General features: G+C 39.7%; 1 protein-coding gene across 3 annotated transcripts in view; it reads right to left on the bottom strand.

Annotated features, from left to right (window-relative positions):
* The window catches only part of UBE4B (ubiquitination factor E4B), an 88,965-nt gene that overhangs the window by 40,922 nt on the left and 31,030 nt on the right, over nucleotides 1-17,013 (bottom strand). The window contains exons 4-11 of one of the 3 annotated variants that reach the window (XM_006127067.4): nucleotides 16,855-16,942; nucleotides 12,393-12,537; nucleotides 11,291-11,519; nucleotides 9,550-9,957; nucleotides 8,555-8,668; nucleotides 4,375-4,516; nucleotides 2,996-3,096; nucleotides 1,890-2,004 (exon numbers count right to left, since the gene is read on the bottom strand). In XM_006127067.4, coding sequence (XP_006127129.1) covers nucleotides 1,890-2,004; nucleotides 2,996-3,096; nucleotides 4,375-4,516; nucleotides 8,555-8,668; nucleotides 9,550-9,957; nucleotides 11,291-11,519; nucleotides 12,393-12,537; nucleotides 16,855-16,942 — 1,342 coding nt within the window. The remainder of the gene's footprint in view (nucleotides 1-1,889; nucleotides 2,005-2,995; nucleotides 3,097-4,374; nucleotides 4,517-8,554; nucleotides 8,669-9,549; nucleotides 9,958-11,290; nucleotides 11,520-12,392; nucleotides 12,538-16,854; nucleotides 16,943-17,013) is intronic. The other 2 variants (XM_075906353.2, XM_006127069.4) reach the window with 2 other exon arrangements.

Genomic DNA, 17,013 nt, shown 5'->3' with positions numbered 1-17,013 from the left:
CACGTTCTAAAGATAGTAAAGTTTTTACAGCATTTGAATGCTGCTTTGCTGTAAGTCATGTCATAGCATGCTGGTGTGTGCTAATTAGAGCCAATAACAACCTGACATACTCTGGCATTAAATCGTCAGGTAGACATATGGCCTAGCAATTAAAGCACAAGACTCAGAATCAGGAGAAACTGATACCAATTTCTGTCTCTCCCACTGACCCACCCTGCTAGCTAGGTCAACTTTTTATTCTCTCTCAGCATCTCAATGTCTTTTATGGTATGTCTCAGCATCTCTCTGTTTTTACTCAATCTTTCATTACAGATGAAGACAAATAGCGGTTCCCTACGTTAGAGGGGTGTTGTGAGGCCTTAATGAATTAATGTTTGTAAAGTGGTTATAAACCCATGGGGTGATAGTGTTATAGATGCAAACTATTATATTAACTAGAAGATGCACCCAGTGTTCCTCAGGTCCTTAAATCAAAAAATGTTTGTTTTTCTTTATGTAAATCATTCCTCTGCGCTGGGCAATGAGGGGTTCAGTACACATGCTACCCCAAGGACAGAGGGCTACCACAACCCCTCTCTCTCTGTAGCAGCCAGAGAAGAAATGTCCCTCCATGGCTGCTGTGGCTCCAGCAGGTACAGATGGGGGAGCTGTACATATCCCCCAGCTGGGGCAGGTCCAGTTTGCCTGGTTCCTGCACTCCCCAGCCAGAGTGAGGAAAGCAGCAAAGGATAACAGTCAGCAATGTTCCCGTACAAATCGGGAGGTTGGGGGGGGTTTCGGTCTCCCCTGATCTTCCTAAAAGAGAGTGTGGGGGTGGGAGGCTCAAGGCTGGAGCAGTCCCGCATGGGGAGCAGAAGGGAAGGGGAGGACCCATTCAGCCCCTTTCACCTGCTAGTGATTCTGTCTCTTTCCTGTATGGTTTTGTGAGAAGCATTCCCATTCTAGGCACACCCCATTTTCCTGACACAATCAAACTTTGCTTTAAGTCATGGTAAGAGGAAGCTATATATTGAATTTGGTGGTCCCAGGTTTTACTATTTAGGAGTTCTAGAACAGACAGACAGATTCATAAATCTCAAATATATCATAGATCTACTCTGTCCTTGCAAGATGGACAAAAACTAACATTTCTAAATATGTGATTTAGGAAGTTCGCCATTTTATGGATCAGGGAAATGGATAGTATGATCAGGAAAGTGATAGTCGAAGACAAAGTCTTGCAATAGGATATTACTGTATGCAAAAGAATTCTGGTAGTATGCTTCCATGTTTCATAACAAGTGCTCCTTATTAAGGCATCTTCTTTACCCAACATTTTAGTATATAGATTTAAAAATGTGCTTACTTGCAGGAAAACTTCATACAGAGTTCAGTATTATCTTTGAATCCCTTTAACAAGTGAAATAAGAGAGATGGAAGACTCCCTCAGTTGCTTAAGTATTTGCCTCTCCCTGGAGCAATGGTTCTCAAATTGTGGTCTCAAAATGTGGTCAGAAGAACAAAGGGTTGGATAGCTACTCCCTTGGATAGTTCAGGCACTAAGGCCTAGTCTACACCACTGATCTAAGTTACTCAACTTCAGCTACATGAACAACATAGGTGAAGTCTTCAGAGCAGTAGCTGAAGTCAACATACTTAGATCTACTGAATGCATGGTCTTCACTGCCATGAGTTGATGGCAGATGCTCTCCCATTGACTCCGCCTATGCTTCTCATTCTCGTGGAGTGCCGGAGTTAACGGGAGAGCACTCGGTGGTCAATTTATTGAGCATAGATGTGATAAATCGACCCGCCCCCCCCCCAGATCAATCACTGTTGGTCACAGCTAGTGTAGACATACCCTAATTTGAAGAATATATTAATGCCTCCGACTTTAAAAAGCTTCTTACCTGTTTAAACATCTCTTCATCTTGGTGAGTTGTTCTCACCAATTCTTGGATAAAGCCAAATGGAAGATTCCTACACAGCATGTATGGTACCAACAGAGACTGCTGCTGCAAAGACCTTAATTCAAGACACACACAAAAAAAGGAAGGGGGGGATGTCTTTCAGAAAAAACAAGTGGCCTCACATTTACAGACACATCCAAATATGGAATGTTGTAACTGTGATACAATTACTTCTTTCAGAAGCAACTAACCAAATCTTGCCACGTCCTTGTCTAAAGGTAATCCTGCAGGGGATGTTGCTGCCAAAACCACATAGTGGTCTAACGTGGTTGGAAGAAAACGATAAACTTATTGGTTCTCCCCCCTACCATGATCTACTGAAAAGAGTATGTGTTTGGCCCATCCTACTGAAGCAACAGCATTAGGTTTGTTCCAATAATCTCAATCTGTTTATTTTTCCAACTTTAAGGAAAGGACTGAGTCATATTTTCCAAATTAACACTTTTTTGTAAATACACTGTGAACTTAAAACACACAGTTACCTTTTACACTATTGCACACAAAACCATGGTTGTTACTCTAGGGTTCATCCATATCGGTGAGCGGCTCACATTAATTTTGAGAAGCTTATTGAAGGATTTGTTTTGACTAGATATACCTAGATTACTTGGATTTTAGTCAATGGGAAAATATTCAGGTCAATGTTTTAGTGTGACACTGTGTCCATTTCAAAACTTAGGGTTTGTCTATACCAATATAAATCCCTATGTGGATATACTTAATCCAGAGTATATGTGATTTTTTCAGTTAAACTGCTTTCAGAGTGACAAACTGAACTAAAAAAAGTCACCCCTATGCTGGAATTAGTGTCCACATTAGGATTACACTAGTAAATTTACATCACTAAGTTCACACCTTAGTTTATATTGGTATATGTTCTAATCTAGATAAACAGAGAGACACTGGAATGGTATATACTGCGCTATATTGAATGAAAAGGTGTCCCATTCTCAAGCTGATTTTACACAATTTGTATCCATTTTTTATATAAAGACGCATCTAATGCACAATTTGTGTATTTCATGACCCATATCAACTTTGCTCACCTTGGTTGTGTTAAAGATCCCTGTAGCACCAAAGCAGCATGCGAAATGCACTGTGACCGGATGTTGCTCAGTAACTGGCTAACTGCTGGCTGGCTACACATCTAAATACAAAAAAAATGTAATGCAGAATGAAAACATTTCTAGATTGAACACATAGGAAATGCAGTTCACTTCAGTACTTACGCAATCTAAAGAAACTGATAACATCTTTCCAGTTAAAGATTTTTCAGACACTGTTGAATGAGCTGAACTACTTATTTTCCATTCTACTGCTATCTACAAGCGACAAATTTTGGTTTACATTAACAGCAAAGGCTGCTGATGATAGAGGTGTAATTCCTTGTGGAATAAACAATATAAAGCAAATTCAAGGGTATGATGGATGGGGAGGAGTACTACCCTTTTCTAGACATCCCAACCATTCAGTTAGCTGAACTCTAAAGGGTTAAACCCAGAGGTGGTGGCAGGGAGCCTGGAGAGCCAATGGGAAAAGAGTGAGAAATATGAATCAAAACAGGTCCTGCCTGCTTTTGTCTTTTGTATAGGTTCAGGGCAAGAGCTGGGGAAGAGATGGACTGAGCCATGAATAAGGCATTATTTTCCAGCGATATCCATGCCTAAGGAAAACAAACCGTAAACCTTGCAAAAGATGCAAGTAGAATAGGGAATGTTTAGTTAGATGTGCTCATTCTCTGTGTTTTAATTTGCCTTTTTTTCAGTCACTCTGTAACACCTAGTAATGAAGTATGTTTTACCAATTATCTTTTTTTTTAATAAAATAATCTTTTTAAGACTATGATCTAATTCCCATGTCCTAGAAAGTAGGATGTTCTGTGTGCACTTGTCTGAGACTGAAGGTCAGCTATTAAGAAATCACAGTTTATTTTCAAGCTGTTTAATGAGGAAGGGTCCAAGAGTTTAGGGTTACACTTAGGAATTTCTTCCTATGGGGTATCATCCTGGGTTCTCAAGGGGTTTTTGCATTTGGGTAGTAGCAGCATATCACCCAAGGTCAGGGGGTCTGTGACCTTGGGCAGTTTTTTTTAAAAAAGAAACCTTTAGTGGTACGATATTTTTATGGGTGCCACCTTTTGCAATGTGCCAGAGTGGGGAACAGCCTTGACAAAAGGAACAGATAGATGCATGTCAGTCCTCTGCAAAATACTGTATTAATTTTAGAGATAGGAAAGAGAAGGGGGTTCTGAATACAAATTGAAAAAGACCAAATAGGAATCTCAGTAATGAACACTTCTAAAACAAAACTTCCTTACATATCATCTATTGCAAACCGTCTTTCCTCTGTAGGCAAGGTTAAGTAACAGAAGACAACCTGAGCATCAGTGCAGTTGGAAATATTACATTACTCTTCTCTACAATACCTTTGGTGCTTTTCTCTCCTCTATCCCAACTCTGTCAAAACACTCAATGAGGTAGTTCAGCATCTCTGTCTCCTTACAAGTTTCAATGCTGAAATGGTCGCTGCAGGAATCACAAGCACTTGCTCCAGTAGAGCCACCCACACTTTAAAAAGAAAGGAGAAAAAGAAAATTGGAATGTATTTCCTTGTCCTTCCAATGTCTTGCATGTGCACAATTTTGTTTGACAATTAACTTCTTGGTAGCAAAAAACCCCAACCCAACACAGCACACTCATGCAAACAAGACCTGTAAAAGTTTAGATTTTTGTGACCTGTGTACAAGCTGCCAAATGTTTTGTCCATATCTTGTGATAGAACCTATTCCCACATGATTCACTTTCTCTGCTTGCAAACCAAGCAGCCAGATGTTATTCCTAAAAAAGGAGCAAGATGGACCAGATGTTTGACAGATGATAAAAAGCATGTAAAGGGCCTCTATAAAAGTGTCTCTCATATTGTGGGTTACAGAGGTGAAGCAGTCATCAGTCTTCCAGCAGTGATGCTTCTAGCCAGTTGTACCCTACTTGGATTCCAAGTTATTGGACCAACACCACTGGAAAAAGTAATATTCCCCCGCCCCTCCCATGCAACAGCTTCACATTCTCTCTTATGCATCTACTATAAATTCAACCATCATCATACATTATTTGGAGTATAAATTTTCACTCCGATTTTTTGAGCACACACATGTAGTTAATATAGCACATCACAGAAGCCATGTTAATTTCTTCCTATCATATCAGGCAATAGAATTCTGTTTTAAAATTGGATTTCACATAATTTGGCTGGGACTGAAACAACATTTACTGGACTGTAATTCTCCAAAATATAAAAACATAGGGCTTGAAAAGACCTCAAAAAGCCACTTACTCGTTTCCTCCTCCCTGTCCCCATGCATTAAAATCATGACCACTTCTGATAGGTGGGTGTTTTGTTTTTTTAAGATAGGTTCCACATTTGCTTCCATCCAGGTCTCCAATACAGCAGCTCACTTTAGGAAACTGGGTGTTTCATTAGCAGCTCAGCCACTGCATTCTTTTGTTCTGTCACAAATATTTGGATGTATCACCTTGTTGTGATAACGTGTGGGTGCTTTTGGTTATAAACTAATACCAGCACCTCCCTTTTGATATTTCTGTCTCAGGCAGTATTTCAAATGTATTACCTTATAAAGCCCTGGCCTTCCTGATAACCCTGCCCCCTGGCTAGCCCCTCCCCTCTATTTTACAGACATGAAAATGAGAGATGAAATGATTTCTCCGGGCTTACACAGGAAATCGTTGACAGACACAGGAACAGAACCTAATTCTCCTGGATTCCTGTCTATGCCTCTATCCCAAGTCTCTCTCTCCAATTTAAACCTAGCAATTTCATGTAATGTGCACATCTCTGTTTATAAAAGTGGTTTATAGCTATAGCTACTGCATGTAACAAGTTAAAAACAAAAAACCCGAAGTGAGCCAGCATGGAAGATCTAACAGCTGTTCTTCACAAGACCATTTCTTAGGGTCTCTGGTTATGTCTACAGAAGATAGAAAAATTCACAGCTGGCCATGAACTCTGGGTGCATGGCTGTTTCGCTGCTGTGTATATATACCCCGAAACCCAGGACTTGAGGTAGAGCCTAGGCTCTAAATCCCTGGTGGATGAGAGGGTCTCAGAGCTCCAGTGCAGAAGTCCACACAGTAACCTGGCTCTTAACTCCATTCAAAAAGCCAAGGTGCAGCAGAGGACCAGGTGCAAGCCAGCAATCAGCTGTCCTGGCTCACGCCTGGTCCTCCACTGTACCTCCCCGCAGAGATGGTGCTGGGGGAACCGGCTTTTAAGCACTGGCAGAGGTAGCCAGGGGGGTAGCAACTAGTTAAGCAGTGACTTGACTACCTGATAAACATATATTTATTGGGTAGTCGACTACTCGCTTACATCCCTACCTGCAAGCCTGAGTCAGCTGGCATGCAACAGCTGTGGTTTTATTTGCTGTGTAGCCATACCGTCTGTCTCTTTATGCTAACATCTCCACCCCAATCACCAGTTTAAATTCACATTTTTTCTCTCCATGTAGTCTATGTCCCATGCTGGAATTTCTCACTTTCCTTCTAAAGACCATCCCCTTTATTTGAAGAATATCAACTTCTTTTCATAGAAGGTTATTCATGCCAAGGTTAGTTACTTGGTAGGCAGCTCCATTTTAGCAATGTCTGAAATTATTCCTATACACAGCTGTATATGTTTATTACATAAGCTAAGTGCTTTGGAATCTTTCAAAATGAAAGTCATTGCATAAAAATTAGATTGTCATGTTCATACTCTAAACTAATATTCCACTGCAATTAGAACATCAGGACAATATACCTGCACATCTGCCTGCAGTGTGGCAGCCCACAAATTAATTACACTGGACGGTGTTAACACTTGGGCTATGTTTTCAATAGCACAGGAGTAAGATTTGAAATTAAAGCAAACAATTTCCTATACACAAAATGCAAAACTTTAATCTGAAGAAAATATTTCTCCTGAAATTACTCCATGCGGATTGAGAGATCAGAGTTTATTCTCTGACAACCTTCCAACAATGATTTAATTAAATACAGCATACAGCTTTTAACTTTGTCACAATAATTAGGTTCTAATGTTCCACCATGGACAACAACAGAAATAAGAGCTGGAAAGGTCTTACAGGATTCTCATCCACTCTTGTCCAGGACTGGATTTTCCCCTACACAGAACTTTCCAGTTTTGTCTAGTTTAGTTTTAGAAGCCCCAAGCGATGTTGCTCCACCCACTTTGAGAGGATGTGTCAAATCCTGATTTCCCTAATTTAGGAATTTTTAAAAAGTAATATTCAGCCTAAATTCTCCTTTTAAAAAGTCTCATTGCTCTTCCTTATACTCAGAAATAAGCACTTTAACTGCAATACACGAGACAATGAGCATGATGTTATAAGCATGAAGATTAGATTGTTATTGTGATGACAGTACCTTTATAGTATCCTAAAATGGTGGCTGGCCTCTATCGGCCTGGATCAGGGGACTAGAGAAGGTTTTAACAAAGTCTTAAATATTCTAGAAATGTTATAGAGCTATCGTTTCCCCAAAAATCTTCCCTCTTCTCCAAAGGACATGTTTCCTAGATACTATTTTCCATAGTCATCTCCTAATTTGGTTAAGTGCAAAGAAAAGAATAGATGCCAAAAATGTTTTTTGAAGATTTTTTAATGGGGTTACTGGAACTAATATCACCAGTGGCCAGACTAGGAACACAAACCACTTAACATTGACCAACACAAATTAAGGCAGTTTTTTCATTTCAGAAGTTGCAGGGAGGCTGGCAGACTGATACACATTCAAGCCATTTGCTGCTGTTGTTCTTCAGCTGCACACATTGATACAGAAGATCCTGCCTCTCACTGTCATTCCTAGAGACATCTCTTGCCTGGTCCATCCAATGTTCAACAAAGCTTATTATATTTACAAGGCTAATAAGCTAACCTCCACCTGCAGTAAATGTATCCATCCTCTTTTTGTCATGTATTTCAGTGCCATACCAACAGATCTTAATGTGCCAAATGTATCAGCCTTCACGACACCCTGTCTCCAGTGGCCACTAATTTGCACTTGGGCATTTGAGAATCAGGTAACCTGCTTCACATATTAGAGAACAGATGCTCAGCTAGAGTAAATTGCTGTACTTTATTAACTTCAATGGAATGGAACCAGTTTACATCAGTTGAGGATCTGGCTGTCTTCCTCCTCCTGAACTAACCTCTGTGCTCATTTTCAAGTGTTCAGTAGAAGTGCTTCTGCAAAAGGTAGCACTGAATTTAAAGGATGTTGTTTTTGATGAACAACATTCCACATATCATATATTCAGTAAGGAGTTCCACTTACATGTCATTTTATGGTCATTAAACCTGAAGGGCAAGATAACTATCATTTCCTTTATTCTGAGTCATTGATGTTTAACAAGTATTGGCCAATAAGGACTCACTGGACATGTTTATTTATCATCTCCTATTAAGACCTGTCCAAGCTATTTACTTCTTTACTCATTTCCAGAGTTCCCTTGAAGAATGCTTACAGCTCCCCAAACTGTTAGTTCCTAAAGCACCCAAACATGCACATTACATTCTATTTCTCCAATACCTGGACCCAAATTGGACACAAGAAAAATCATCATCTTCGTTTTCTTCATCACTACTGTCCCCAGACACATCAGAAACGCCAAGGAAGAGGAGGGAGAAAGGGTTGTCGTATATACTACCACAACAAAAGCGAAAAAGATCATCAGAGAACAACACAGATTTTAAAATGAAAAGATAGCAGGAAAAGTAAAACTGCTATAGCGTTCCATTCTAAGAAATCCGTTAAAAATCTTCTTCCTAAACATGCAGCGAATAACGCTTAATGCAGTCCATGACAGAAAAATAAAAATTAAGCTAACATGCCTCATGACACTACTGCCTGAATAATTCACATACCAACATATTAAACATTTATACACAACTAATGAAGTAAACAATGAGAGTCTTTAGAAAAATTACAGCATAAATAGAAGCCCTTCAATCTCAGAGCTCTAAACTGCTCAACTGAACCACAGCATTTGCAGAGTAAAATGGGAGAATGCAAAAGGCTGTTTGATGGTTTCTCCTGCAGAGGCTGGGGGATCCTGGAAACTGCTAGAGGAGAGACAGCATAGCTGTACCTGTCTTTGCTGACAAAAAGAAGCTAATCTATCATTTAAATCTATACAAAAAGGAGTCAAATCTGACACATTTTGGCAAGCAAGAGCATTTAACAAACCAACTGAAGAGCTACACCAAGTTAATTACAAAGCAGAAAACATGTTTGAAAGACTATCCAGCAAGAATGACTGAACTGCAATTTAAACAGAAGGAAGACAGGTTAATTAGGAAGGAGGGACCTTTACGTCAATTACATTCAACACAGGCAGAAAAAGGTTTAGTACTTCAGCAACCAGGGCTTGTTAGCAAGTCAACATATTAGCTCAAAACAAATAGAAAAATCAACTCTTGGTAAGTAAAGTGAGCTCACTACAGAGACAAGTTCTTCTAAACAGCATCACTGCACCACACCCTGCACTGCACATGTAAGAGACAACATTTGTGGTTATGAATTACCTAGAAGGCATCCTGCTTAGGAAAGAGGAACGCCTACTCAAGGTACCGGACAAAGCAGTAAACAAAGGTGGACCCACTGTTGTGGCCCTCTGTCTGGACGAGCTGACTGGCACAGCTTGAGGACTGGTAGCCATGACTGGAGGACTTGAGCTAGCTGGGATGGAGATATTCAAGGAGCGTGGGATATGAGAAGCTGAAAAGCCCAAAGGGTGGGTGACAGTATATGGGCGGTACCTCGGAGAGGAGGGCTGGACTCCAGAAGGACTTGCTGTTGTGAGGTATGGGCTGACAGAAATAGAAGGCAAAGATGTGGTGGCAAGTGAACTGGCTGGTGGGGTAACAGATGAACCAGTCATTGGCACATGGCTTGAGAAATTGTTACTAGAAGCTGGACTAGTCCCATAGAGACTAAACCAATTAAGGGGGAAAAAGGAAAAAAAAAGTCATTTAGGATACATACCAGAAGGGTGAGAGAGACAATATGAACAAAAGGAACATCCCACTGCTATTAACCATTCTATAGATGTATATTCCACGTAACAAATCACATACCATGCTTTTACTACTGATTCTCATTTTCAGCTATTTATAACATTTAATGACTACATCAATTTCATTGCTTGGATCATACATTTAAAAGTAAAGAGCTAGCTCCTCAGCTGGGTTAAATCAGCAAGGCTCCAATTACTTGATAGATTTTAAGGTCTGAAGGGACAATCATGATCATGTAGTCTGACCATCCCATTGTAGGCCATGGATCCTCACCCACCCACTCCTGTAATAGGCCCATGATGTCTGGCCCAGTTATTAACCTCATTAAATCATGATGTAAAGTCTTCACAGAGAATGCACCATTTATACTCATTTAAACCTCAAAGTGATGAATGCCCCATATATACTGCAGATCTGCCAATCTGACATGGGGGAAAATTACTTCCTGGCCCCACATATGGTGATCAGTTGGACCCCGAGCATGTGGGAACGATCTACTAACTAGATAGCTGGAAAAAAATTCTCTTTAGTAACTCAGAACCCTCCTCTTACAGTGTCCCATCACCAGCTGTTTCAGTTATTGACTGCCATGTAGCTAATCTGTTGCATTGTAGCCAGTCCCATCAGACCTCCCCCTTCACAAACTTAAAGATCAGTCTTCAAGCCAGTTAATTTTTTTGCCCCTTCTACTCCCCTTAGAAGGCTGTTCCAGAACTTCACTTCTCCAATGGTTTGAACCTTCACCTAACTTCAAGCCTAATTAATTACCAAATGTGTATTTAATCATGGAAGGCCAGTCAGGAAGGGGAAAGAACATACTGGTGCAGCAGGATGAAGTTTTTTTTAATCCTGTATATTTACTACTTGTTTGACATTTCTAAGACTGTATGAAGCAGAATGCATTAAATGCAAGAATTCAGGGTTTGTTTATTCGACAGAAGCTATAAGGGCATAAGTATGGCATTGTAAATTTGGCATTGTAACCTCATAGGTTAGACACTACAGCAACTGAAGGGGTTCTTTTTGATACTGTAGTAACCCTACCTCTTTGCAGTAGTGAGGTTGACAGAAGCAGTCTCCTGTTGAGCTAGCAATTTATACATGAGGGGTTAAGTTGACATGGCTACGTAACACTTGTCATGTGTCACACTTTGAACTACATAGTCATCCTCCTTCTAAGTGCAAACTAGACCTAAGTCTCAACCTTACCCCAACTATAAAACAAGCAATTTAGTACACCCAAAGTTACCTGGACAGGGAACTGGAACCAAAGGAGCCCACGTTACAGAATATAGGACTCGTTCCTGGGTTGGAGCCAGTGTTTAGAATCAGATTTCTGTCAGGTGACCGGGCAGCTGCTGCAATTGGCTGAGATGTGGCTGTCAGACTGGCAAATGGGTTTTCATCCCTTGACTGAGTGGACATCATCAGAACTTCCATTAAAATCTGGCCAATCAAGTCCTTAAAATCTGAGAATACTGAAAACAGCAAGAAAATTAGGAGCCACTATGACAATGCTGATTCTCTTGAGGGACCCCTGAGGTTAACCCAACCAAGTTCTTTCTTCTATTTCACTAAATTAAATGTTATTTTTGCCAATAGACTAGGCTATTTCAAACAAAAATTCCTTTGGTATTTATCATCTAGGGTTTTAAAAGTACAGCAATATGTAAACTCCAGATTTGTGGAGAAAATTGTGTGAGGTCTAATGTCATTATTGTGGACATTACAGATAATTTTCTATTGTATTTTCCTTCCTTTGATAGAGTTAGGTCATAGAATGTCACAAGAATCAACACACACAAATATAAATTATCAATGAAGGTTTTGTTATCTAGTAATCTGTTATTTATATCTGACAAAATGGTGATGAACCCTAAGACAGGTAGCAGAACTCAGTTTTATCAAATGAACAATAGCCATTTCTATTAAGACACAATATCGAATACTTCAATTAAAACATTTTTAAACAGTGCAAAAGCATAGCAACACTAGCACAATAGTTTGCTAATAATGGATTGATACATTTTGTTAAGGCAGTTGACTTCAATGGGAGTTGCTGATGCTCAGCATCTTGCATGATATGCCCTTCGTCCATATACTGTGGGCTCACTGTAAAGGCATCTACTGATGGCAAATGTGTTTTGTGCTCAATAAACAACATCTGCATCGAGCAAAGAACACAACTAGAAAAGCTCAAGCATCAATACAACATCAGTTTAATGACTCCAGCCAATTTAAAAGCTAGAAATGAAGCTGGACAACAAGCCAGCCATACAAACTTAATGTCTGAAAACAATTACATGAATCCTCCAATTTGTTAGCATGATGGGAACAGCTTAAGTTTCTACCTTCTTTTGGGTTCTGCTTAAATTGCTCAGAAAACCAAGCGAGGAAGATGACGTCTCTGTCTCGATCCTTCCACGATACTCTGAAGATCTTACAGACCAGCTGTAAGGCCTGCTCCTCGGACACTTCAGATCCTGAGGGAGGCTCCTTGTGAAGGGAAGAGGAAAACATTTTTTGCAATAATTTTGGTTTGGCTTATGAAAGTCAAAGTTTCAACAGACACAATCAGCTCTGGTGGCCAAAAACCAACAGAACAAACAAAACCCAACGCATATTATCTATTGATACTGTAAAGAAAATGTTCTGCAAGGCTTCTTGCATGTCAGTTTAATGGCTACAACTTGACTTTGATAGCAGATTCTGGGTGTTTATGAAAGGACAGTGATACAAGTATCAAAATATTTCAAAAAGAAAAATTATTCAAAGAGGAGTTATGGGGAAAATGAAATTATGATATCATACAACAATGTGGTGCTGAGCAACTGGCAAACATACTAAAAAACAGCATGGAAGGAAGAAAAATGTTAGGCTGGATACCAGCACAACTCTCTACCCTTACAAGGAGTTCCATGTGGATTTTAGTTGTATTTAATGTCCACTCAGAGCAGACAGGACTTCTGTTTTTTTAAAGAATTCATCTCAAAGTGAAAACCTCCAGATTTCCCCCGCTCTTTTTAATCCTAATCTTTGTTTTGCCAAAAAGAGACCAACAAAAATAACTGCGTCCATACACAGTTAAAAAACACTTTCCAGTTATCTGGCTTGCAGAATGTTAAATATAGAGCAGGGTTTCCCAACCTATGGGTCAGGACCCAAATATGAGTCACTATTACATTTCAAAAGGGTCGCCAAGTGTCTCCCCAGGTGGCTATGCCCCTTCTCCTCCCCCCGTTTCTGAATTGCCTTGCGTCACCAAGTCTTCCTGAATTGTCCAATTGGAAAAGGTTGGGAACCGCTGAGAGGAATGTTCTTTATTCATGGTCCTATCCATCTCCATTCAATGGGAGTAGGCACAGTGTCATGGCACAAGGAAGTCTCTCTTCTAAAACTGAACTCTTCACAGAAGTTTCACTGTAAATGAAATTGCAGCTTGCACACTGTGATATCTGGAAGCAACTGGGGTTTTCCAGTTGCTACATGAGAACACAATGAATGTAAAAAGGCTTCAGTACAGTTAATAAGCATGTTGTGAAAGGGTGCGTCTACACTGCAGGGCTTAATTCAAAGTAAGCTACACAAATTGAGCTACATCAATTGCGTACCTTATTTCGAAATAGCTTATTTCAAAATAGGGAACATCGACACAGCACTTATTTCAAAATAGAGTACTCTTCCTCCAACTTCCCTTATTCCTTGTACAATGAGGGTTACAGGTGTCAGGGTAAGAAGTCCTCCAGCGTGACAGTATTTCGCAATTTCAAAATAACTGCCTGCTGTGTAGACGCAGACTAAGTTATTTCGGAATAGCGGTAGTTAATTCAAAATAGTGTTGCAGTGTAGATGTATCCAAAGATAGAATACAAAAAAAAAAAAAAAAAAAAAAAACCGAGAAAATTAATTCTGATACCAAGTGAAAACTTGCAATCATAACACTTGGGTAGAATCGTTACAAACCACCCAACTTGAAAGCTTTGCTTCCCTCAGAAAGAGGGAAGAGCAGGACAAACCACTCAAGAGCAACTGCCTCATTCCTCTCCTCCCTTTCCTTAGTAAAACCATGTTAATTCTATTGAATTCTAAAGGCAAAACAAACTTCTTTGCAGTTCCTTCTCTCAACAAGTTGTCTCTAAGCAATTGCTAATACAAGGAGTGAATGACAGTGGACTTACAAAGGTGATGCCACATTTTAGGGGGAATAGGTGGAAAAGTAGTAGATCAAGGGAGTTAGGAATCAAGTTTCAAATAATCATCATCTGCAAAGATGGAGAGATTGACAGTGTTTAAAAACCTTTGCAGAAGATAAATGTAACCAGTAATGTTTGTTCTTCGTTACAGCTAGCAACAATAACTGTAATTAGAAGACTCACACAAGAACAGCATTTGATGCATACGGTCAGTTGTTTCTTATTTTTTATAAATTATGTTTTCTTTTCCTCTCCTGCATTTCCCAGAAAAAACAATGCACTTGGAGCTCTATGATGTAGGGCACATTCCACCAGTTGCCAAACACCTTTTGTTGAAACACATTGGTGACTGGATCATCCTCACCTCACTCTTCCTTATTCCGTCACACCACAGCTCATCTTTTCTATTCTCTTACCTTCCTGTCGGCAAATGCTGACTTTTTAATGGCAACAACTGCAGCTACTGACCTAAAATACACTATCCACCTAAGCTGGTACACGTTGGAATAGCTTCAAACCACGTGCCCTTGCTCTCACTTTACAGCGCAGTTTCTAATACATGCTCAAGTCATCGATTACACAAAGTAAAAGGGGCAGATCGCACCGCAATGACAAAAACTCAGCAAATGTGATTTTAAGCCACAGCAGTTTAGAGATGGAAAAAGCCTGTTGGATTAAAGCCCATCCTCCTGGAAGAGTACAGCACAGTTATCAGATAGAACAAATCAAGTATTCAGCGGATACTGAACTTTTTTAGAATCATCAGGACAAGTCAAGTATCTTCTGAAAAACAAAATCTCTCTTAAAAAAGAAAGGGGAAAAATGCAAATTGGAAAAAATAAAGCAGAAATAAAAAAAATAAAAACAATTAAAAAATTGGACTCTGGTTAGCATTCAAAGGGTAACTCCAGTTACAGGAGAGATTGCCACTTCCATTAAAGTTATCTACCACTATTATTTCCTAGAGAGTGAGCTTCAGCAAAAAACGAGTCACAAAAAACGAGTCACGTTGGCTGAACCGAGCGAAAAGGGTAAAAAAGGGTTAAAAAACTAAAACGTTACAGTATACTGTATGTACAGTAAAAAGGGATAAAAACACTTTATATACAGTTATACTGTATACAGTATATATATAAAACCAGTTTATAGTACCTCCTGATAGTCTGACATATCCGATAATCTGGCACCACCTAGGTCCCAAAGGTTCCAGATTATCGGAAGTCTACTGTACTTCTTTCACACAGCATTACAATGGAAGCTGTCTGACTGCCTGGCTTGCAACCAGCAGCGATTGCTCAGAAAAATAAGTTCTGCAGCAGGGTTATTGCAACATGGCTCAGAGCCAGACTTTCACCAACTGAGCTTGTTGCTGAATTTGCAGACGTAAACAAAGGCTTAGAAGAAACACTGCAAAAATGGTGGTGGAAGCTTTTCCACATTCACATTAAGGCTGCATTTCTACCATTGGACCCAGAATCAAGTCATAACTTTGGCGTGAATCTGAGCTTTGGGTCTGGATTTCCCCCTGCTCTACTCTATTGCTTGTGTAGATGGGTACTCTTTTTCTCTTTTGTAGTAGTAACACCACCACCTAATGCATATAGTGTTTTTAATTAGAAAATCTGAAGGTACTTTAAAAAGGAGGAAGGACCTGGTCTTTAAAATTCTCTCAATAATTTCCCATAACAATTGTTTACTTTGATCTAATCCACACTGGGGAGAAAAAAAACAAAAAAACAAAAACAAAACGAGATTTTGAGGGTTAAACTCATTTTATTGCAAGGCACAATTTCCCTCCTTACATCTCTTGAGACCATTTTTCCAGAGTCCATCAACTAGATTGTTGAAGTTATTGTGCAGAAAATACTCTGAGACCATACAGTTGCTTACTACACAAATTCATTATCTCACAAGTTCTGTCTGTTTTTTTAAGTTAACCAGGAAATGAGGAAGGAAGGGTAGTTAGATGAAGACTGGATGCTTCCCCTCAAAAACATCTATGCATACATAAAGGTGAGAGGAGACAGGTTAAAAGCAATATTGTATATTGCTCTTTCACTAGTCTGTAGTGAGGTAAAATCCCATTTAAGATGTGGTGAGCCCAGCTGCGGTAGGCCAGACCCCTGCCTGTGGCATGCTGTGGGAGGGTCGCTGCTCCAGCTGGGCTGGGGTGCTGGTTAACTGGTTACCCCTTTGTATTCCTACTAGTCTGACTATTCTTCCACTTCAGACACATCCTTCTAGGAGGGCCAACCAAAGTATGATTCTGACTAGGGACATTTTTCTAAGTCTGATTTAACCCTCTGGCAAGCAACTTATCTGCATGGAAAAATTCAAGAGAGCAAAGCCAGCATCATAATGCTAATCTATTAGTTCATCTGCTTCACTAATATAAGCAAAAGGCAAGAGACCAACTAAGCCAAAGTCTTCATAAAACAAATTTAATACTTTATCAAACAGCAGCATGAATTATGTTAAGCAACAAAAGAATGGTGCCTTAAATTTAAACATTAAATTGCATAATCCAAGTAAGGCTGCTTATAAAGTGCAAGAGCTATAGATCACAATACAGAGTTTCTACACCTAGCCTGAAATCAAACAGACTCCAGGACTAACCAACCTTATCAGACAGGCTCCTCTTCTCTCTGCGATCATTCTCATCGACCTCCATGTTTTCTATTCCTGAATCTACGTCCACTTGGGACATACTGTAAAAGGAAAGAACAGAAAAGACCATTAACTGCTAGAAACCCAAAGAATTCGTTATCAAGATGCTGAC

The sequence above is a fragment of the Pelodiscus sinensis genome, chromosome 24 (assembly GCF_052426305.1).
Source record: "Pelodiscus sinensis isolate ZL-2025 chromosome 24, ASM5242630v1, whole genome shotgun sequence".
Classification (NCBI taxonomy): Eukaryota; Metazoa; Chordata; order Testudines; family Trionychidae; genus Pelodiscus; species Pelodiscus sinensis.
The sequence above is the reverse complement of the archived record's forward strand: the minus strand, read 5'-3'. Positions and strand labels throughout refer to the sequence as shown.